General features: G+C 39.9%; 3 protein-coding genes across 5 annotated transcripts in view; 2 read left to right on the top strand and 1 right to left on the bottom strand.

The window, feature by feature from the left end:
• LOC127968161 (protein diaphanous homolog 3-like) overlaps positions 1-23,996 on the top strand; it is a 331,343-nt gene that overhangs the window by 2,342 nt on the left and 305,005 nt on the right. The window lies entirely within an intron of this gene.
• Positions 8,552-9,570, top strand: LOC127968160 (PWWP domain-containing DNA repair factor 3A-like). Of its 3 annotated transcripts, none has more exons than XR_008155902.1 (4): positions 8,552-8,609; positions 8,902-9,014; positions 9,224-9,312; positions 9,433-9,570. XR_008155902.1 is itself a non-coding variant. In XM_052569109.1 (4 exons), exons 1-4 carry the CDS (start codon positions 8,572-8,574, stop codon positions 9,521-9,523), a joined length of 357 nt encoding a protein of 118 aa, XP_052425069.1. In that variant the 5' UTR covers positions 8,552-8,571; the 3' UTR covers positions 9,524-9,570. The 3 variants fall into 3 exon arrangements, 1 of the variants encoding a protein (XP_052425069.1); XM_052569109.1 differs by having other exon boundaries at positions 8,876-9,014; XR_008155903.1 differs by having other exon boundaries at positions 8,558-8,609; positions 8,907-9,014.
• LOC127968159 (uncharacterized) lies at positions 18,829-23,858 on the bottom strand. The gene is made up of 2 exons (XM_052569108.1): positions 22,359-23,858; positions 18,829-19,565 (listed from the first exon to the last, which is right to left on the bottom strand). The coding sequence occupies exons 1-2, from the start codon at positions 23,475-23,477 to the stop codon at positions 19,179-19,181; spliced, it is 1,506 nt and encodes a 501-aa protein (XP_052425068.1). The 5' UTR covers positions 23,478-23,858; the 3' UTR covers positions 18,829-19,178.

Raw genomic sequence — 23,996 nt, 5'->3', positions numbered from 1 at the left:
ACACCCCCTGAAAGCACCCTGAAAGAAATAAAATGCATTAAGACTGTCAGAAAAACTAGTGTAGCCTATACTTGTTGCACATTTTTTTAAAATCTGTTAATTATATTATAGCTTATTATATATTTAGTTTAATCCTATTTATTTTATTACTTTTATAGACTTCATTTCAGTTTTTCTCCTTTCACAGAAGTGCTGCAGGTGCATGATGTGATGATTGAATCCTCATGGTCTTTTTGTTTACGCTGCTATTTGCGCATATAAAGCTAAAGCCATGTATAAAAAAAGACATTCTAATCTTACTGGTTACTTTGTTTGACGGTCAGGAAAAAAAAAAAAGTTGCCTACGTGAGCTGAGATCAGGTGTGAGATTTGATCGTAGCCACCGCTCACGTCCATATTAAAAAATTCATAGTTTTGGGTTAAAACGACCGAATGCCCAGTTTTATTTTGTACCATCATTTTTTAAATGAAGCCCACTGTGTTTACACTTTACCACAAGTCTTTTTGGGTATGACGCAACAATATTTGCACATCAGCATTTGACAATTATCTGTCATTCTTCTCTTCACCTGATCACTTCTTCACATCTCTGCAGCTTGGATGGGGGCAGATGCACATGTTCATGTTTCTCCAGAAATATTTGATTTTGTTCAAGCCAGTGCTCTAGACTGGGTTTTCATTAAGCTAATCTCAATATTTTGGTGCATGTTGAGCTTTTCTTCTACTCTGAAAAGTTCTTCAGTCCCTGCCACTGAAAAACAGCTCCACAGCTTGAAGCTGCTACCAGCACACTTTACTTTTGGGATGGTACTCTGCAGCTGATGAGCAGTGCTGGTTTCCTTCAAATATTATGCGTGGAATTGAGGTTTTTCAGACCAGATAATCTTGTTTCTCAAAGTCTGCGAGTTCTTTAGGTGTTTTTTTGGCAAATCAATTTAACATAAGGCAGCAAAATAGCAAAACATGAAATAAAAGGAATATGTATACTCTTGCAAGGCACTGTATATATGTTTTAAAAAGGTTTTATTGCCCCCCCTCCCCCCAAAAAAAAAAAAAAAAATCAAGAAAACAGATAAAACACAGCTACTATTTTAGGTGCTTTCCAAATAAACTGTTCAAAAATATGGGATTTGTTTTACTCTAAACAGATGAGAGGTAGGCTATTTGTTTAAGAGTCGAGATGTTTTCATCAACACACCCTTTCTGAGTCACAGAGTGTAAGACATTAGCGCACTTCTTTTATCAGAATGATGTCTCCTTTCAGAATGTGTGGAATGTAGTGACTGTTAAGAGACCATTCTTTCCCCTACTGTGGGTTGTTACAGCTGAACTTGTAATGAACAGTTCAGACCACAGGTGGTCCACAGGCAGTGTTTTAGCTCAGTAGTGGGCTGCATCCGAAAAGCCTAAAATGCTGCCTTTGAAGGTTTTGCCATCTGAAAGTTGTGTTTGGTGCTCAGTTTGTGTATAAATGTATATTTCTGATAAACCTTTTGCACGTTTGATGTTAGTTCTAGCGAGAAATCAGTATTATAGTAATTAAATATTCATTTAGTTATCACAAAAATTCTATTTTGTTGTAGATCATTAAACCATTACGCTGCCTCAGAAATCTGTCCAAAATCTGTTTCATGAAGTTCCTTCGAGCAAAAAACACTGCCTGCAAAGTCATTACCTCATGAGGCAGCAAGTCAGCTGCCTAAGTTTTCGGATGAAGCCATGGATTATCTTGAAACTCATTTAGTCTTTAATGATGTTTACTGCATTCCTGGAAAAGACTAAACTGTTCCCTCCTCTGGTTTCTGACCCTTTTAATGTAAAACTCCAGTTTTAGTGACCATTGACACAACTGACCATTGTGCTGACCACTCTTACATTGTTTTTGTAAGAGCATCAGCTGGAGATTTATACAGAATCACTGTTCCTTTTTCTCCTCACAAGTTACTTGGCAGGTAATTTGTATTTGGGAAAGAAGAGATGACTTCCAAATAACCTAGTAATTTGCTTTGATTCTACATTTATCTTGTATGACAAATGACTGTGTACAGTGAAGTACCTGTATTAACCAGTAGGTGTCACAATAACACCACGAAAAGAAGGCATTGAGACGAGTACCATTTTCAAGAACCTTTAAACACATGCTTTCATAACCAGTTCATTTTTGTCCCATCTTTAATTTTAAGATGAGCTGCATATAGCTGATAAAGAAACTGATGTGATAAGAAGAAAGGAAATGTTAAGTTTTACTTTTAAATCCAACTATGACTTTACCTTCTTGATTTTTTTTTTCTTTTTGCTTTAATTTCTTGCCTATGTTTTCCAGTTTCCCTATAATTAAACATAAACTTTTACATTGCTTTGTGTATTTTATTAACAGATGGAAAGTAAGTAATGCTTGTTTTAGTCTTACTTTTTCGGAAAGTGTATTTTTCTAAATAACCTATTATTAAAAAATGTTTTTAGTTGTCAAGATGATGGTGATTAAAAACTAATTTTTTTTCAAGACTTACAAATGTTTAACCTTTACCATGCCTTATGGCAAAGTGTATGTGAAGAAAGTGGAGATGTAAAACCTCACTTTACCGTTGCCGCCCCACCAGATGTTATTAATATAAAGGTTAATGTGACAAATTAAAAAGTGGTCATTTAATGTTACTGGGTATGTGGCTTGCTATTAGAATAGTTGAGTTCATGAAAGAAGCCTTCAACTCCAATGAGGAATAAATGTTGTGTTTCTAAATAAAAGAACCTTTCATTGAGTAATCATTGGGAAGAACATTTTCATAATCTAGAGAATCTTCTTCCTCCACAAAGAAAAGTTTCCATGGATGTTGAAGGATCTTTATGGGACAGTCAATGCAAATAAATAAATAACATTTATTATTGGGAGTTTTCTTATTTCTTTCGGGTGCCATAAATATGAATTACAAATTTAGTGTCACATTCTTTAAAGTTGCTCTGCAGTTTTCCTTTGTACAGATTATTTTGTCAGAAGTTTAGTAGTCTTGGTGTGACAAATGAATCAATGCATGTTTAGTGACCTATATATAAGTGCATGTCAAGACCAAAATCTAAAAATATTACTGATTTTATTTATGTATTTATTTATTTTAAATGCAGCTTATGCAAGTTGTTCTGGTTGAGACATAGACCTCAGTTTAGCAGAGTAGGTGCAGTTGCCAGTGCTGGGGTACAAATTAGTTGGATGACGTTCCAGGCTACCCTTCAGAAGACATTGTCCTGGGCTAAACATTTAGCTTTCCCATCTGTCTCCAGTAAGGAAGGGGGACAGAGCAATAGAGTATGCGACTGGGAGAATAAAGGACTTTAGTGCAGCTCATAATGTGACAATGACTCTCATTACTGCTAATTATGACGCCAGATTGATTTCTCTGATGCGGACTTGCAAGAATGCATTTGAGGATGAAAAATTTAGAAGATTTGAGCTGGAAAGAGGGAGTATAAGCCCAAACAAGCACAAATAAATGCAGCTTTTGCAGTTACCTTTATACATCCAGAGCCAAAACAACTAGATGGATTTTAGAGGGAGCTTTCATTCTCATGCTGTTCTGACAGCCCCCTGCCTTCTCTTTACCTTCTTACATTTGGACTAGGGGAGTCTGAGCAGCTTAATGTGAAATGTTCCCACAGTGATGGGTAGACAGTACCGCTGTGGTACTGCAGGAATTGTTGATTGAGATTTGGAAATTTAGTTGGAATCCTGTCTGAATGTCACAGGATGACTTCTTCTGTTGGCAAGACATCCTCGCACACAGTAAGTGTCTCTAAAATTAGCGATGTAGGAAAAGGAACAAGGACAAAAGTCCAAGAGTATGAGGTTGTATGGCCGAAATTGAGGCTGCTCTTGCCTCACTGAAAGGCCAAATGGCAGCATTGGGCTGCTGAATAGAACAATGTGGTAGAAGCAATTACAGAAGCTGCCATTGATGCTTTTCTTTATCGCAACATGTTCTGCTGCCTTAATGGTGCATTTAACTTAAGACTGACCTAAATGAAAAGGATGTGACTTTTCAAATGCAGGAAACAACAATGCCAGGTAAAGTAGGTGCAACTATCAAGGCCGGAGCAATTATAAACAATTTTCCTCATCCTATTGCCTCTGTTGTCACTGATTTTTGTTGTATTCATTTGTAATGAAAGGTAATTTTCTTATTCAGCTTCTGGCAGTCAGGTCTCAAATATACTACACCTAGAGTTTTCCAGGTAAGCCACGATAACTTGCTCCCCTTGGTGGTTGCACTTATCACCTGGTGTGATGAAAAGCTCACTGGAAACTAAGCTGTCGTCAAGGCCAGCAGGATGTTGTCTCTTTCAACTGTAGCCTGAATTGTAGGCTGTATGCTTTTCCTTTTATTATACAAAAGATATTCTGAAATGATTTTTAACTATTTGTTCTAACGGATACTGTGACTTTAAAGAGAGACGATATTAGTCAAACATGATCTCTCACCTATTTTTGAAGACATTGGAAAACCTTAAAAACATGATTTATAATTTCAAATTCTCTACAGGTGTGATTTTGACTAAGAAAGACATTTAAAAACCATTTAAGCCTACATTGTAAAATTTAAAGGTGATTTGATTCAAAATGATTTTGGTAATTAACCTCTCATGTGTAAGTGTGAGGCGCTCTGTGAAGGACCAATTATAATATATTGCTTGGTGCCATGCAAACAGAATGCACTTTTGTGTTGACTAAGATGCAACATGGAAATGCAAAAAGATGGGAGTTGAACTTTTTTTTTTTACTTGAGTGCAGTGTTTTTAGAATGTCGTTTCATGCACGAAATGCTGCAAAAGATGCAAACGCAACTGTCAAAAAATGGAAAAGCACTCACAGTCTAATAAAAAAATAAATAGTAAAGAACTACTACTGTTTGTCTGATATTCATGTTTGCATCATGATGACCGGTTGAAAGCTGCAGTTTATTGGTCTTTATAGAACATTTATAGTTAATAAAAGTCTAACAGCGTTATACATTCAGTCATTTTGAATTTGAATTACCTTGACTTTTGAGAATTTTTACAAGTAGTTTCCTTGTTTTTATTTCTAAACATAATATAAGACAAGTTTGTACAAGATGTAGTTGTGGTTCATTCATTTTTCTGCAAACAGGTGATTTGTTTAACATTTACATCATGTTGACAACTTCATGTATGTGTACTTGGAATATAATTTTCTTTACCTTCAGGGTTAAAAAAGAAAAAGTTTTCAAGGTGACTAGTTAAAAACGAGAATCAGTTTGAGACAATTTATTTGATTTTTTTTTTGCCATATGACCCAGCCCTACTTTAGTTTAACCGTAAAAAACAAGACAAAAAAAAAAACTGTCAGTTGTAGTTCACTGTAAAAATAGTGTTATTGGTGAATATATTGTATAACTTGTTATGTGTATTTCATTATGTCATTGTGTAATGTTACCATAAAAGCTACTCAGAGTTCTTCATAAGTGACCTGTCCATAAAACATGGGCAGTGCTCGTATTAAGATGCACAGGGTCACAGACATACAACCCAAAAATTATGCAAAAATATGAATAAAGTACAGCGCTTTCTTTACTCAAAAAGAAAAGGAAAAATTAGAGATTTAACATTAGTCAATAACCCACTGCGGTTAGTCAAAGTCGGAGCATCATCTTTTCAAGATTTTGGCCCAATGCAGGCTACAAAAAAAAAAAAAAAAAAAAAAAAAACGAACACTTTAATGACATCAAGTCTTTAGTACAGACAAGACAAGTATTTTTAAGATATTTAAAAATGTTTGCTGCATTGTAAAAAAAAACACTTGTATAGCCTAACATTTGCATTTTGAGTGAAAAAAAAAAACCTTCACGGCTCAAGTAGCATTTTATATGCTTTATTACTTTACGAAATAATGCAAGCTAAAATGCCTGTAGTCTAAAACAAAATTTTAGCAAACATTATATTAACAGTTATTAGTTTCTCTCCAAAACACGCTGAATGGAGCAGTGTAACTATTTATTTGTTTCTATTATTATTTTGTTTTGATGATGAACAGACTTCAATATAGTAAAATGATGTTGTGTCGGCGCGATGGTCATACCAAAGCTAGTTGGTTATACAGAAGCAAGACATTATTCAAAGCTGTCAAGCTTTTGCAAAATTAAAACTGTAAAGCTTTTGCAAAATAAAGAAAACTACTCTCCTGTTTCGTCATCTTTTATGAAATTTTTGCAATGTGTCACAATGAACTGTAATTTAGCACATTTTTTCTTTCATTTCGTTAATCTGTCAATATGATTTGTGAAATATATTTAGTGTATATGCCTATATTCCTCTTTATGTATGCCTATAGGAGTTCGTTTTTCTGTTTTGTCCATTCACAGAAGCGCTGCAGGTGCGTGTGATCTGTTGAATTCATCTCACACTATCCTCAGATAAACTCTTAAGGGCCGTGCATTGCCATTGAGACTTACCTATGATGAGTTCACAGCTGAGCAGACATTTTCCAGTTATTAACTGGTTAATGGACATTTCATATTTTCGATTCTGTTCGGAACTATAAAATTTGAATTCGTTTCCGGTTTTTGTTTTCGTTCCTTGAACCGGTTCAGAGCCCTGACTAGAACTAATTGTGGAAATACCCACTTTTGGGCTTTTTTCACACAGCCGGAACTGTGCGCGATTTTAATACCGGACTGCCTTTTGAAAACGCCCTCACCCACCTTGATTTAAAACACTTTGTAACATACTGTAAACATTATTTCAACTTATTCCGCAAGGATGATGAACGCTGAAGTAAAGGCACTTGTAGCAAATGTAGCACTACCAGTTGTCATTGGAGAATCTTTCTTTCCATTCTTTCAGTCGTTTTAAGTATACGTCGACATTCCACGTCCATTATTGTTAAAACCACGAGACACAACAAAAACACAGCTTCAATCACAGCGTCCTCCATCCTCCTGTTGTTAACGTTGTTCTTCTTTGTTAACATTGTTGAATGGCACGCACAAATGACATCACTGTCAACCTATTCGTGGTCACTGTTCAAAGTCATATGGGTTCGGGCACCATAATACATCTAAAAAAAATTATTAAGACAGCTCTACACAGCTTTAACTTGGCACTAAGTTCTGGAAAAACTGTGCCCAGATCATTTCCCGTCCCTTCTCCTGTCTATTCTAAAACTGTGACCGTGTCGACTGTCACTTTATGTTAGAAAATCTATTGCACGAATCAACCAACACAAGTTTCGAAAACGAAAATAGGAAATTGATTTTAACGACCTTCTCTTGGAGCGTCTCCAGTTTTTTTTTTTTTTTGAGCACACGTCACACAGCAACTGCAGCTTCGGACACACACGTATAACATCAAATAATACTTCTGCACAATGTTTCTCTTTTTACAACAGAAATGTGAATTCTGCCGGTAGTCAGACAGTCTCATGCATACAGATACAGATTTGGGCTAGAATCGCCTAGGGCTGTCAAAATAGCTGAAAAACTAAATTCTAATTTTTTTGAAACCCAACATAAAGTCTCAAGATATTTTTAGAAAATTTAATTAAATACATTAATTTTACATGTCTTTCTAAACATGTGGCTCTCTTGTGCGAGACACGAATCCAACGGTGTCCCTCTAGAAAATGCGCTAAATATTTGTTTTTGCATTCGAATGTGGATTTTTATTTTAAATTCGATGAATATTCAAAATTCGTTTTTATTTTGACAGCCCTAGAATTGCCTATTAATTTTTTTTGTTGTTGTTAAAATTTCTAATTGTAAACACAACCATGCTTAATCTTTACATTCGTCCTGTCTGTTGTCCGTGGATTTACTATGAAGGTATTTTTGATTCAAATTAACTGAGCACCTGTGGCAGTGCGATTTGTAGTTGTAGAGAAAAGCCACACATGTGTATCAGTAAATTTGAAGTCACAGAGTGAAATGTTTTAAGAGTTGCAAACCTGTAGCCTTTTTTTCTCTCCCACAAACACAACACAACAGTTACACCTTCTCAAATTCTTCATTGCAGGTGCACAAATCCTATTCTACAAATCACACATTTAGAAACTCGTACGTTCACATTTTTGAAACAATTGCTGCAGTGAATGTGGTGCAAAACGCATTTACACACCCGCATCAAGAAATGTGCAGTCGTGGAGAAATGTTGAACATCCGCAAATCAGTACGTGAATTCATCAAATGAGAGTTGCACACTTGTAGAATATTTTCTCAGAATGTCTTGTATATTTTTCTAACACAAACACAAAGTACATAACTACAGCTTCTTGAATCTGCTGCGATGAAGCTCAAACACTGTTTTTTCGCTTTCAAGCTACAAGTTTCGCGCTCTCCCTTTTGCACCGAGATATTTGGTTCAAAAGTGATTTGTGCATCTGTAGAGGTAGTGGGCGGGGCTGTTTAGAGATTACAGAATTTCAGCCAATCAGAAGAGCTACTGAGCCAGTAGATATACGCCCCAAGCAGTTTTACGCCCCTGTTGTTTCTCATGCGTCCAGAAGGGGGAGGCAGTATATTAGTATATGAGCCCAGTTATTTATAAGAACAGCAGACCATATCTATATGTATGATAGCAGCAGACCTTCTTGAAGCGATACGGATGAGGTATGTTAAATAATCTGCTAAAGTACTTGTTGTTGATTGTATTGTGTAATGATGCAACATTTATTATTTATAAAAGATTGATCAATTAAATAAGAAAGAATAGCGATATCAATTCAAAAGATGGATCAGTTTATTTCGAGAGGCAAAAGTACTTGATTGAGTCAGATGTTCTGTCTGACTCAAACTTAACTAACCACAGTCTATCATCAATGGACAAAAAAAAAAAAAAAAAAAAACAATCAAAGTGACTTGACACTTTTTCCAAGTGTTCCATCAATATTGTTCATTGAAGATCAGGAGCGAATTGATGTTATCTACACTCAGATGACTTCAATTTTGGATGGCACACCTACACACACCCACAGTGACCAGATCAGATTCATTATGGATGTCCCTTTTCCAGAGGTATGGTCTTGTGTGTTAGTTGTGCTCTGCATGGTGTCATATTCACATTGTTTTTAATGTCAAATAGTTTATCCATAATGTTAGATAATTTCTATAAAATAATAGTTTTGTGCTTAATATAGAAAAGGAACTTTGGATTTTGTTGTAAAAAAAAAAAAAGCAAAATGATGCTTGGCTTATTTGGGCTGTGATAAATCTTTCTCTGGTAGTCCATCATCTGTGCTCTTGCTGTTGTGAAAGATGTGTCCATCTTGGAGGCTGAGGAGAAATTCCTTCGAGGACCTGTCATTGACGCAAGGTACTGTAAGGATCCTATAAAGGAAAAAAAAAATTGAAACATGACATCCTGCCATTATTTATAAATAACCATTGTTTTCTACCACTATGCAACTTTTGCTTTTTTATTTATTTTTATCAGTGAGTGGGATCACTTTGACCGCAGGATAAAGAAACAATTAAAGAAGAGTGGCAAACCATTGGAGAGTCATCTACAGGAGTCATGCTGTTAAGAAATAACCAAGTCATGGTGTTAATAAATTTTTTTTGTGAACAACAATATTGTCTTTCTTTTAAAAGACCCTTGGAACTTTAGAAAATTGTTAAATTTTGTTGGTCTTCATAAAATGCTATGTAGAACATGTTCTGTTGCTGTATAACGAGCAATTGTGAATTGTAAAGCAAATATTTCATTTAGGATCCATATGATTACACAGTACTGTATGTCTAATGGCCTGAATATGGTTAATATCTAAATATAACTTAATATAAATTCACAACATCATATATCAGTCAATCTCTGTATATAAAAACAGTTTATAAATATATATAAATAATACATTTTACAGTAGGTCATAGGTCTGCAGCCTCCCCCTACTGGACGCATGAGAAACAACAGGGGCGTAAAACTGCTTGGGGCGTATATCTACTGGCTCAGTAGCTCTTCTGATTGGCTGAAATTCTGTAATCTCTAAACAGCCCCGCCCACTACCTCTACAGATGCACAAATCACTTTTGAACCAAATATCTCGGTGCAAAAGGGAGAGCGCGAAACTTGTCGCTTGAAAGCGAAAAAACAGTGTTTGAGATTCATCGCAGCAGATTCAAGAAGCTGTAGTTATGTACTTTGTGTTTGTGTTAGAAAAATATACAAGACATTCTGAGAAAATATTCTACAAGTGTGCAACTCTCATTTGATGAATTCACGTACTGATTTGCGGATGTTCAACATTTCTCCACGACTGCACATTTCTTGATGTGGGTGTGTAAATGCGTTTTGCACCACATTCACTGCAGCAATTGTTTCAAAAATGTGAGCGTACGAGTTTCTAAATGTGTGATTTGTAGAATAGGATTTGTGCACCTGCAATGAAGAATTTGAGAAGGTGTAACTGTTGTGTTGTGTTTGTGGGAGAGAAAAAAAGGCTACAGGTTTGCAACTCTTAAAACATTTCACTCTGTGACTTCAAATTTACTGATACACATGTGTGGCTTTTCTCTACAACTACAAATCGCACTGCCACAGGTGCTCAGTTAATTTGAATCAAAAATACCTTCATAATTTACCTATATTTGTTGTTATTTGTCTTATAAAACCTATTTAGACATGCAAAATCGATTTTACAATCGATTCAATGAACACTTGTCACTCAAATCAAACAAGATTTTTTTCACAACAGTGACAACCCAAGAAAGCAAAGTAAACAGTCAATGAGGTCACGATATGCTAATTTGTTTAAATTCATAACTATGTCATCACCATCACCAAAATGTCCTTTTTTGTTTTACATTGAAACTTGAAAAAAAATATATAGACCGACCTACCGACCCTTTTTTTGCTGCAAACCAAAATAATTTTAAGGATGGCCTTGTGTGTAGGACATAAAGTCCATAAATACTGGAAGACAAAAATGGCCCCTGTAGATCTAGACAGTGATATTCTGTAGGTTGACAGTCCGCAGTGTCTGTCTGAGAACACTCTAAGCCACTGCAGTAGGAGTGTCTGTATTGAACAGGGAGAGAGCATAGACTCCAGCAGCTACCACATGAGTGTTCATGACTGGCATGATGAAAACCACTCTCTCTGACACACACACACTCAGACTGTTTCTTGTATCCATGGCAACAGTGTGTGCCATAGAAGCAGGACCAGAGTAGTGCAGTTGAACCTGAACCTGCTGAGATATTTGTGGTCATCATGGTAGTGGGACACTGACGCTTGTGATGTTCTTTGGTGAGGCCTTCAATTTCGGTTAGCTGACAGCACTTCTGTTATGCGCCGCATCCCGAAGTGAATGTTTCATCCAAATGCCGTGACTGCAAGATTATCATCCTGATGTCTTTGAAGCTGTTTGGGGACGAGGCCTGAAGAAAGTGTGATATGGTTTCGGCCAGGATGATGTCTTTCTCCCTCGTTCCTAACCTCTTGGCCCTGTCTGTCACTCCCCTGATGCACTGATTGCTATGCAGCTCTGAACTTGCCTTTGGCTCTTTATCCTGACCCCAGCTGTATCCGTGGAGACCAGCTGTCAGCCCAGTCAATTCCCCTCTTCCTTCTGACAGACCGCATCGCCCTTCGGACGCAAACCTGGAGATTGGAGGAAGGCCAGAGATCTGCAAACAGACTGAGGCAGAGATGGATACAAATGAAGACAGACGGATAAACAGACATGCACATGCAGATGGATGTGTCCTGGCGCTGGCGGAGGGGATATGTTTCCCAAACAGAACTGACGTAAACTCACTTTGGCTCAGTCATCTTATTTGTGCCTGATTTTGATATCTCTGTCACTTTTTGTACAGTCTTTAGGGCGAACTTTAAACTTCTCAAATTCAAAAATCTCTATACAACTATAGCTATATATATATATATATATATATATATTTTTTTTTACAAACAGTTTTATACATTTGTTCCATGGCAAATTTATTTAACAATCGGAGAGTCCTTTTGAACTTTTTTTTGTTTTACTCAGTAAAATTCTAACACTTCAAGCCTAGGCTCAAACCTTGTTGGTTATTACAATGTATGAATTGTGATGTACACAACTAATATTGTTACCCTTGGTAAATATGAGCATATAGTAAACATATAATACTTTTTATCTCGGTTTGCTCCCAGAAAGCTCTTTTTTTTGCTGTCAGTTCCATTTTAAAGTTTCATTTGTGTCTGACACACAAATATGCTGAAGTTTGTTTTTTTTTAGTTTTTTTCCTTGAAACCCATTTGAATATTATGTGGTGATGTAGGGGCTATTTGATATCTATCTATATCTCTATCTATATATACATATACGCATGTATAAATATACATAGTCACTGTCACTGGGGTATATTTTTTTCAACTGCTAAAAAAACATTGTATGAGTCAAAATTATAGATTTTTCTTTTATGGAATTTTAATCCTACCATAAATATATCAAAACTTAATTTTTTATTAGTAATATGCATTGCTAAGTACTTCATTTGGACAAATTTAAAGGCGATTTTCTCAATATCTTGATTTAAAAAAAAAAAATTCACCCTCATATTATAGATTTTTTAATTTCATCCAAATAATATTCCAATCATAACAAACCATACATCAATGGAAAGCTTATTTATTCAGCTTTCATGTGATGTGTAAATCTCAATTTCAGAAAATTTACCCTTATGACTGGTTTTGTAATCACACAAAGTACATACATAACATAACACATACATACATACATACATACATATTTAGGCTTTCTGACCCCAAGGCTCAACTGATCCTTGGAGAGTCTTTGGCCTCTCTAACTCTCCTCATGGTGCATTAGGATGATATAGACATATGTCCTCTTCCAGGCAGATTTGTAACATCTTTAGATATTGTACTCCTAAGAATTTCTAGGAATGCCAGTAATTGTGGCCAACATGCATCGGAGAAAAACCTTTATTTCATAATGTGAGTTTCCCCCCACTTTCAATTGGTTTACTTCATGCATTTAGTATGGAGCCAGAAGAGTCTCAATAAAGATAAATGCACACACTACAGTCACATATGCACACATAGGATTCATACATGCACACACATAATTCATAAATACACACACAGGATACACAAATGCACACAAAATTCACAAATGCACACACAAAATTTAAAAAGCACAGAAGATTCACAAATGCATACAAAATTCAGAAATGCACACAAAATTCAGAAATACACACACAATTTAGAAATGCAAACAACATTTACAAATGCACTCAAGATTCACAAATGCACAGGACAAGATTCAGAAATGTATTTCTGATGCACACACACATATATCTTGATTTACAAACTGCTTGCGGTCTGTGAACTTCACTGCATTTGTGTGTGAATTTTGAGACTCCCTTGACTTGGCTCGACACACAAATGCCTTTTTTTAAACAGGGAATGATCTGCAACCAATCAGATATCTCCCTTGTTTTAGCCAATCACAAGAATGCACTCCACGTGGGGGATTGTTTACTTATAAGCCAATCAGCGAACGACTCACTTTCCTCACGCAGCGAACGACTCACTTTCCTCAGCGAATGACTCACTTACCTCACACAGCCGGCGACTCACTTTGCGCAGCCAGCGACCCACTTTGCGCAGCGAACGACTCACTTTCCTCACGAGTCACGCAGCGAACGACTCACTTTCCTCACGAGTCACGCAGCGAGCGACTCACTTTCCTCACGAGTCACGCAGCGAACGACTCACTTTCCTCACCCAGCGAGCGACTCACTTTCCTCAGCGAACGATTCACTTTCCTCACGAGTCACGCAGCGAACGACTCACTTTCCTCACCCAGCGAGCGACTCACTTTCCTCAGCGAACGATTCACTTTCCTCACGCAGCGATCAACTCACTTTCCTAAGCGAACGACAGCCGGAGACCCACTTTTCGCAGCCAGAGAGCCACTTTCCTCTCGCAGCGGACCACTGACTCTCTCTTCATGTAGGGACTGAATATTATAATTAAAGTGACTTCTATATTGCATCCAAAAGAATATTTAGATATATTTAAATATTCAAAAAGGTTTAAATTAAAATATTTCAATAAAATGAAATAATTGCCTATTACAAATGTATGAATCCATGGTTAACTTTTTTTCTGCAGTCACTGTGCTATATGTATTGAGACATTTTTAAATTTTTATTTAGTAAAAAATAATAAAAAATAAACCTGAATTGTAATCTAAACATCTGTATTTTCATACAATTTAATACAATTGCTGTGTGAACACGTTCATGTGATTGGCTTATAAGTAAACAATCCCCCCACATGGGGTGCATTCTTGTGATTGGCTAAAAGAAGGGAGATATCTGATTGGTTGCTGATCATTCCCTGTTTAAAAAAAAGCATTTGTGTGTCGAGCCAAGTCAGGGGAGTCTCAAAATTCACACACAAATGCAGTGAAGTTCACAGACCGCAAGCAGTTTGTAAATCAAGATATATGTGTGTGTGCATCAGAAATACATTTCTGAATCTTGTCCTGTGCATTTGTGAATCTTGTCCTGTGCATTTGTGAATCTTGAGTGCATTTGTAAATGTTGTTTGCATTTCTGAATTGTGTGTGTATTTCTGATTTTTGTGTGCATTTCTGAATTTTGTATGCATTTGTGAATCTTCTGTGCTTTTTAAATTTTGTGTGTGCATTTGTGAATTTTGTGCGCATTTGTGCATCTTGTGTGTGTATTTATGAATCATGTGTGTGCATGTATGAATCCTATGTGTGCATATGTGAATGTAGTGTGTGCATTTATCTTTATTGAGACTCTTCTGGCTCCATATTTAGCCCTTTTAATGTTTGTAACCAGAACGTCTATTAATTTACCATGACAAAAAACTTTAGCTTAAACTTTAAATTGGAATTGCACACAAGATTTAATTTTAATAATGTAATTTTATTTTTTCTCTCTATTTTTTTTTTGTATTGATCACAGCTCCCTTGTAATCAAACATGATTTTACTGCTTGTTTTAGCAAGAAAACACATTTTAACTTTAACCAGAATGATGTAATTGGCTTTGATGTCTTTCAGGGGATGAGTTAAGTCAGATGGATGCAACATGTTGGGTTATTTTTCATTTATTAATTTTTATTATTTTCTAGTTTTGACTGCTTGAAAACCCCATGAAAAATTAAACCTCAAAATATTGATCTATTAAAATGTTGTGCAATGGTAATATTTTCAGTTCCTTCCTTATTTTCCTGTTACACAACAGCTCCTGTCAAAGTCTCTCAGTAGACCCCATCCCTTTCCTCCTTACATTACAGCATGTATCAGCATTCATCTTAAATATCCGGTTCAGTCTATCACATGCACATGCGACGTGTATTCCTGTCACGCCACTACTGTGACGTGTCGAGACCAGGGTAGTGATCTGACTGATATGGATTGTATCAGCACACTATGCACGATTGCTGCACTGCCTCTCCGGTCTTGACGTCCAAAGTTAAGGCAATCACTGGCAGGTGGATGTGATTGAGCCTAATGGACTGCAGTTGACATGATAAGTGTCTCTCACCTCTACCGAGGTGCTACTGGATTTTAATATCCTCTCCTGGCAAAGTGTCGATTAAGAAATCTGTCTGGAATTAATGCACATTTTGTTAAAGCTTCAGCTTGACATTTGTGCTGTTAGACCCCCTGCCAACTATTCACCCATTACTCTTTTCTTTGATGTCCAGAAATGTATTTGGCATGTGCATTTGTTTTTTATGTACTGTTTCATTTGTTGAAATCTCACCTGTGTCAGTTCCATCCACTTTTTTACCTCTTCACTCCAATTTCAACCACATAAAGCATTTAAAGAGAGGTTCACTTGCTGTTTGAACTGAGGCCCTAAAGGAGTCATGCATGCCGCATTAATGAGCATTAAATATTTATTGTTTGAATTTCAGAATGAATTTGGGATCATTTTAAAGCTGATATTTTTTTAATTAAAAAGTAAAAAAGGTTTTTATGATTACTGGACGGCAAGTGCGCTTAAAATATTATGAAGTTTATGCATTAACAGAACAAATCATATAGACCAAGATCTTGATAAGATGCCATATTAGTAATGTTTATAAACAAGAATTGTTAATGATATTGCCAATATCCACACAGCTGACAGCTTAACCTGTTGCAGTTTGTTCAAGTTGTGCCCAAAATAGACACTGCTTTTGTGCATTTTTACTTGCATGTCTCCATCATTTCAATCTCTCTCATGCTGCACAACTGAGCTGCCTTTAGCAAATGTGCCGTCAACGCTGCTGTGCTGCAGAGATGAGGACATTCACTAAAAATTTGATGCACATCGTCTTGGCTTAATACATGAATATAATAAAAGATGTGAGTGAAAATCAAGAAAAATTTTGTATTTCATGTTTTTTTTTTAATGGTTATGATTGTCTTTGCATGTGGTTCTTAAATTGTGTAGGACTTTTTAATAAATAAATAAATACATTCTTCTAGTAAAACTACTATGTGTTTTACTCTCCTTAACTTATTGATGGAAGGAGATGGCGGTTTCCTAGCAACTGTTACTGAGTGAAACTAGGGATGTAACGGTATGAAAATTTCTTATCACGATTATAGACCAAAATTATCACTGTTATCAGTACCATCACAGTATTGATATAATGTGCTGGAGATTTGGGCTGTGCGATATTGACAAAAAAAAACAAAAAAAAAAAACGCAAGTTTTGGTAAATTTTGCGATTTCGATTTTAATCACGATTTTAAAACACAGATATGCTTTACAGTCATAAATGCATTTCCAAAAGAAAACCAATTAGAGCTTTATCAAAAAGTTGTAATGCATCTAGAACAGACATACGTCAAAATAATCTCTTAGTAAAGGTGTGACAAAATGTCTAGACATATGGCAAAATATAAATAAATAGACCCAGGGTTTAGGTATTTTTTTTTCTTTTTCTTTTTTGCCATGCATTGGTCATAGAGCTCATTGTAGCAGTGACTCAGGTGTTGAAATAGATTTGTTATACGTTATACAGGTTCACACGTACTCTGTTTGCAGTGCGTATACAGTATGTTTATGCTGTGCAGAAGCAGCAGCGAGAGCGTTATATTGTAACATGAAAGCACATTAAAATAATGCATGAGCGCGAATCTCTCCGCCGCACGCAGATTTCTTTTGTCACAAAACTAGACACGCATTCTCAGATACACGCTGCTCTCCCGCGGAGAGAGTGTGCACTTAAAATGTGTCTCCTTTCGCTCAAACTGCGTCCTGTGCACTCGCAACTCTCTATGCTCATGTGCTAGATATTCATTATTTTCACATGTTTCTATTTCTAGCCTTTTTGCGCGTGCACTGTGAATGCTCTGATCCGCTAATATGGGCTTGAAAAAAAGACAGTCATAAAGACATATTGCTCATTATGATTTTTTTTTCCATCGATACTGAAACACGAACTACAAAGCCTATTTTACCTTATGAATAATCGTTAAGCTTCAAATGGGCAACATCAGGAATATGGGAACGTTTGGATTTCTCCCGAGTGAGAGAATGAGAGAACCGAACCTTACCTTATGTTTCACTTTTAAATTATTATTATCCATTAGGTTTATATATTTTTAATTCTTGTTTTGTTCTGATAAATTTGTTAAATTTAAAGGATTTGTAAAGTGAACTAAAAATATCCTGTTGATGCATTATAACATTATTAGGCCAGGCATTATTATTTCTAAATATAATAAAATGCAACTTATACATGACTTATATATTTTTTTCCTCTCACAAACTTAATTAATTTTTTAGCGTGTTAAAAAAAACAAAACATGCAGCAAACGAAAAAAGGCGATTGATCCATTATGTGTGTTTTAACAGTAATTATAATTATTATATACTTAGTCTGGGCCTAATATAGGCTAGCCAGGTTTTTTTTTTCTTTTCTCCATTGCATCTGAAAATTACTTAGTGAAAATTACTTAGAAAATTACTAGTGCATCACATTCACTTCCCGTGCTCCGCCTCTCGCGTTGCTCAGCTGTGGACAATTTAAAAATATTTGATATAAAGGTTGCTGCCCCATTTTATACAGGAATTGTTCATTAAAAAAAATAAATCAAATTATATTGTTCTAATTTTATTGTTAACACAACACTGTGACATTTTACCCTTTTTAACTTAAAAACTCCTTGAGATTTTAAAGTCAGTTTAATAGTATTTAAATTCAAGTTTAAAAAAAGGTTTTAATTGCTTAAATTATTTCTATGAATTAATAATTTGTTATCGTTTATTCTTGTAGAAAGAATAAGGGAACAATCCAAATATTTGTTTTGCTTCACCTATTTATGTAGGCAACAATGATAAAAAAAAATACTGTAAAATTACAAATTGCATGGGATTTTAGAGCATAACAACTGAAGGTCTATGAAACGTTAGCGTTTTGAACTAAAATATTATTTCAACCATATAGCCTGTGAATAAATAAAATGTATTCAATGAAAGAACACTGAGAATGTAGGTTGCTTCTGGTGTTTGGATTTGTACTTCAATATAATGAGCTCCACGTTTAAGATTAGCCCTAGACTAGGTTTCTCTCTCTCTCTCTCTCTCTCTCTCTCTCTCAATCCATCCATTCTTTAGAGTTTGAAAGATTTAGCTAAATCGTGCAGGTTTAATTTATTTGTTTCTTGTTTTAGGCTAATTAAGCATGAATAATGGGAACAAAATTATATAGTGCCTCACCTTTTACTAAACATGCAACAATTTCTTAATCAGTGTACAGACAAATGTATTTTTCCCAAGAAGTTATCTGTTTAAATAAAGGACAGGTAAAGAATAACAAAAATGCATGTTTGTAGTAAGTTCGTGTGGCAAGGAAGAGGACAAAGGGGTCGGCTGGACTGCTGACGTATTTATTTAACCAAAACTAAACAAAGAACAAAGAAAATCACAAACACCCAAACGGGGACTCTTATTCTGACACTCCGTCAAACTTCCGGTTCACTCCTTCCGGTTCGGGTCAGCAGTCCGTCTCTCTCTCGCTTGCATCCGTTTCTCCCGGCGTTTTATACTCTCTCCACGCCAATTACTAGAACGAGAAACAGGTGATGATAATTTTTGCCCAAACCACTCACTTACCGCTCGTCTCCTGATTCTCTCTCCCGCTGCAGACTTCGCTAAACCACGCCCCCCCTGCCACATACCCCCACCGCCCGACTCAGGCCGGGGAGCCATCCGGCCTGCAGCCCCCCCCCCCATTTCTGGAGAGGAAGTCGGCCACCGCCATCTGAACACCCGGCCTGTGGATCACCTTGAACTTAAAAGGCTGAAGAGCTAGATACCAACGAGTGATCCGCGCGTTGGTATCCTTCATGCGGTGGAGCCACTGCAGCGGAGCGTGGTCCGAACAGAGGGTGAACTCCCGTCCCAGGAGATAATAGCGGAGGGTGAGGACGGCCCATCTGATGGCAAGGCACTCTTTCTCGATGGTGCTGTACTTAGCCTCTCTCTTCGAGAGCTTCCGGCTAATGTACAGCACCGGCCGTTCCTCCCCCTCTATCTCCTGGGACAGGACTGCCCCCAGCCCCCTGTCCGATGCGTCTGTCTGCAACAGAAAAGGGAGAGAAAAATCAGGAGAGTGTAACAGCGGCCCGCCACACAGAGCAGCCTTGACCTGAGTAAAGGCCTGCTGACACGGCTCCGTCCACTGGACCGTATCTGGTACCTCCTTTTTAGTAAGGTCAGTCAAAGGGCTGGTGAGGTCCGAATAATTAGGAATAAACCGTCTATAATATCCCGCCAGCCCCAAGAACTGTCTTACCTCCTTTTTGGTCTTGGGTCGTGGGCAGGTCGCAATAGCGGCAGTCTTATCAATTTGGGGACGCACCTGCCCATGCCCCAAGTGGAAGCCCAGATACCTTACTTCCACACGCCCAATCGCACACTTCTTTGGGTTGGCCGTGAGCCCCGCTCCCCTCAGCGACCTCAGGACAGCCCTCAGATGCTGCATATGCCGCTGCCAGTCATTACTAAATATAATAATATCATCTAGGTAGGCAGCAGCATATGCAGCATGGGGCCGTAGAATCCGATCCATGAGGCGCTGGAAGGTAGCTGGGGCCCCGAACAAGCCAAACGGAAGGGTAACAAATTGGTGTAATCCGAACGGCGTTGTGAAAGCTGTCTTTTCTCTGGACAATGGAGACAAGGGGATCTGCCAATAGCCCTTTGTTAAGTCCAATGTCGAATAAAAGCGAGCCGTGCCTAGCCGATCAAGCAACTCGTCAACCCGCGGCATTGGATACGCGTCGAATTTCGACACAGCATTCACCTTGCGGTAATCTACACAGAATCGGACTGAGCCGTCCGTTTTCGGAACTAAAACTATCGGGCTCGCCCAGTTACTATTAGATTCTTCTATTACCCCCATGTCAAGCATAGCGCCCAATTCAGCCTGAACTACTTGTTTCTTGTGCTCAGGTAAACGATACGGCCGGCTGCGAACTACCACGCCCGGCTCGGTCTCGATATGGTGCTGAATTAGGTTAGTACGGCCCGGCAGGGGCGAGAAGACGTCGGCAAACTCTGCTTGCAATTTCGTTACATCAGTGAGTTGGGACGGCGAGAGGTGGTCTCCACCTGGAGCCAGGGCGAGGGATTGGGGTTTGATATTCGCCTCTGGCCCGAGATCATCCTCTCCGCCAATCACCGTTGCCAACATCACTGATTCCGCCTCATTCCATTTTTTAAGGAGGTTGAGGTGGTATATCTGACTGGACCCGTTCCTATCGGACCGTATTACCTCATAATCGAGATCTCCGACCTGTCGTGCGACCTCAAACGGTCCCTGCCACTTAGCCATTAATTTGGAGCTCGACGTTGGGAGTAATACAAGTACTTTCTCTCCCGGTGCAAATTTGCGTAACCTAGTTCCCCTGTTATACAGCTGGCTCTGGCGGTCCTGGGCTTGTAACAAATTCTCCATGGATAGCCGCCCCAATGTGTGGAGTTTTGTTCTCAAGTCCAGCACATACTGAATTTCGTTTTTGCCCTGAGACGGTCCCTCCTCCCAAGTTTCTCTCAGTACGTCGAGCACCCCCCGGGGCTGGCGTCCATAGAGAAGCTCGAAGGGGGAAAACCCCGTGGAGGCTTGTGGGACCTCTCGCACAGCAAATAACAAGGGCTCTAGCCACCTATCCCAATTTTTGGCGTCTTCGTGAACGAACTTACGAATCATGGATTTAAGTGTGCGATTAAATCGTTCGACCAGGCCGTCGGTTTGTGGGTGATAGACGCTAGTTCGAATCGATTTAATGCCCAACAATCCGTACAGTTCGCGTAGCGTACGTGACATAAACGCCGTGCCCTGATCGGTGAGGATTTCTTTTGGAACCCCCACCCGGGAGATAAGACGAAACAGGGCATCCGCAACACTTTTAGCGGAAATGTTGCGGAGGGCCACCGCTTCAGGATATCGTGTTGCATAATCAACTATGACTAATGCAAAGCGATGTCCTCGTGCCGATCGCTCTAATGGCCCGATGAGGTCCATGCCAATTCTCTCGAAGGGGACCTGCATTAAGGGAAGAGGGCGCAAAGGCGCTTTTGGGGCGGCTGGTGGGTTTACCAATTGACATTCCGGACAAGACGCGCACCACCTGCGCACGTTGTCATGAATGCCCGGCCAAAAGAAGCGGGCCATGAGGCGATTTAGTGTTGCGGCCTGTCCCAAATGGCCCGCCATAGGATTAGAATGAGCCGCCTGGAAAAGCATTTCCCGGCGGCTCTTTGGAATTAACAATTGGGTTGTATTCAATTTTGTCCGAGCGTCTTGGGTCACTCTATACAACCGGTCTTTTAAAATGGCAAAATACGGATAGGAGAGCGGGAGGGCAGGTTGGAGAGACTGGCCATCGATGGCGCGGACCTGTTGAAACGCATGTTTTAGTGTCTCATCCTGAGACTGCTCCAGAGGAAAGTCATCACGCTCCGAGAGAATTAGTCTCCCGATTTCGTTCAGTTCCCCTGAAGCAGACCACAGCGACCCTGGCTCAGTTTCTCCCACCTGTACCCGCACGGCCTCCTTCCGTGCCTTATTTCCCCAAGAGGCATCCGCACATAACGACCCCAATAAAACCGTAAACGCAGGCCAATTCGTTCCCAAAATTACCGGATGCCGGAGGTGGGGACTAACCGCCACCTCTACACTATGCTTTTGTCCCCGGAAATGAATGCTAATTGGGACAACCGGATACTCCACCACATCCCCGTGTACACACCGCACCTTAACCACGCGGCTTGTATCCAATGCCCCCGGTTGAATCAGGCTTTGATGGATTGAGGTTTGGTTACATCCCGAATCCACCAAGGCCGGATATGTACCCCCCTTGATACTCACGGGTATTTGGTACTCGCCAGCCTGACCGGGGGTGACCTGTGGGACATCCGGGACCCGGATCATTGTCCCCACCTCCATCGCTGGACACCTGTCCACGAAATGCTCCGGGTCCCCGCAACGCCAACAGGCCAGCCCAGACCTACCCGCCGCCCCAGTGGCAGGGAGTGGATTGGAGAATTGGCGCGGAGAGAGTGGAGAAAAGGAAGCACTGTCCCCCCCAGCAGGCACAATCCCTGCCCCCCTGGGCGGGGCCCTTGGGCTCCCGAAGTGTCCATGGTCGATCCCGCCCCGCCCCCGGGGCGGGACACGAGGAGGGCCGGGTGGACGGGACCTAGGGAGAGGGACAGGGCGAGAGAGAGAGGGGGGAGAGAGAGAAGGAGAGAGAGAGTTAGCAGGTGGGGGTGCGCCGACCCCTGGGCACGCCACCATGTGGTCCTCCGCCAGATGGATGGCCGAGTCCAGCGACGTGGGGCGGTGGCACTGGACCCACTCGGCCGTCTTCTTGGGAAGCCGAGCGATGAACTGCTCCAGCACCACCAGGTCGACGACATGCTCCACGTCACTTCCCTCGGCCAGTAGCCACTTGCGGCAGGAGTCCCGGAGCTGTTGGGCCATCGCGAAGGGCCGGCCGGCCTCGCCCAAATCCAGGGACCGGAAGCGCTGGCGATGTTGCTCTGGCGACCGGCCGACCCGCTGGATAATGGCCCTCTTGAGGTCGTCGAAGACCAGGAGGTTCGCCACCGGAAGTTGTTGCGCGGCCACCTGGGCCTCACCGGAGAGCAGGGGTATTAGGCGTACCGGCCACTGCTCGCGGGGCCACCCGCAGGCCTCCGCCGACTTTTCGAAGAGCTCCAGGAAGGCCTCCGGATCGTCCTGGGCCCCCATCTTGTGAAGCGGCAGGTGCATGGGGGCGGCGGGCGGCCCGGCGGCCTCGGCGCGAACCTCCCGATCCATCCAGCTCCGGAACCTCTCGCGGTCCTCCTGCTGGGCCTGAACGATGGCCTGGAATCGTCTCTCCTGATCGGTCCTCAGGTCCAGCAGGGCCTGATGTTGTTCTTGGTGCAGGACCGCGAGGGAAGCGATGATATCCGCAAGCGGCGTGGAGGACGGGCTTTGCATGGCGGCGGCGGTCCTTCTTCCTTCCCGGGTTTCAGCACCAGTGTAGTAAGTTCGTGTGGCAAGGAAGAGGACAAAGGGGTCGGCTGGACTGCTGACGTATTTATTTAACCAAAACTAAACAAAGAACAAAGAAAATCACAAACACCCAAACGGGGACTCTTATTCTGACACTCCGTCAAACTTCCGGTTCACTCCTTCCGGTTCGGGTCAGCAGTCCGTCTCTCTCTCGCTTGCATCCGTTTCTCCCGGCGTTTTATACTCTCTCCACGCCAATTACTAGAACGAGAAACAGGTGATGATAATTTTTGCCCAAACCACTCACTTACCGCTCGTCTCCTGATTCTCTCTCCCGCTGCAGACTTCGCTAAACCACGCCCCCCCTGCCACAATGTTGTTTTATTAAAAGTATTTTAAAATATAAATTAAAATATAGGCCTAATATATGAAAATATTGACATTTTGCATATTAATCCATGTAGCCTAAATCACTAAAATAGGCTACCACTTTTAATGCTCTGA

Source organism: Carassius gibelio, chromosome B11, assembly GCF_023724105.1.
Source record: "Carassius gibelio isolate Cgi1373 ecotype wild population from Czech Republic chromosome B11, carGib1.2-hapl.c, whole genome shotgun sequence".
Classification (NCBI taxonomy): Eukaryota; Metazoa; Chordata; class Actinopteri; order Cypriniformes; family Cyprinidae; genus Carassius; species Carassius gibelio.
Note: the sequence above shows the minus strand (reverse complement) of the source record. Positions and strands in the feature narration are given on the sequence as shown.

Coding starts and splice junctions, on each gene's coding strand:
- LOC127968160 (XM_052569109.1), top strand. CDS start 8,572: ATGATAGCAGCAGACCTTCTTGAAGCGATACGGATGAG. Junction 8,610..8,875: donor CTTGAAGCGATACGGATGAG/GTATGTTAAATA, acceptor ACTTTTTCCAAG/TGTTCCATCAATATTGTTCA. Junction 9,015..9,223: donor TGGATGTCCCTTTTCCAGAG/GTATGGTCTTGT, acceptor TTTCTCTGGTAG/TCCATCATCTGTGCTCTTGC.
- LOC127968159 (XM_052569108.1), bottom strand. CDS start 23,477: ATGCAAAGCCCGTCCTCCACGCCGCTTGCGGATATCATCGCTTCCCTC. Junction 19,566..22,358: donor CTGGCGAGTACCAAATACCC/GTGAGTATCAAG, acceptor TTTCTGTTGCAG/ACAGACGCATCGGACAGGGG.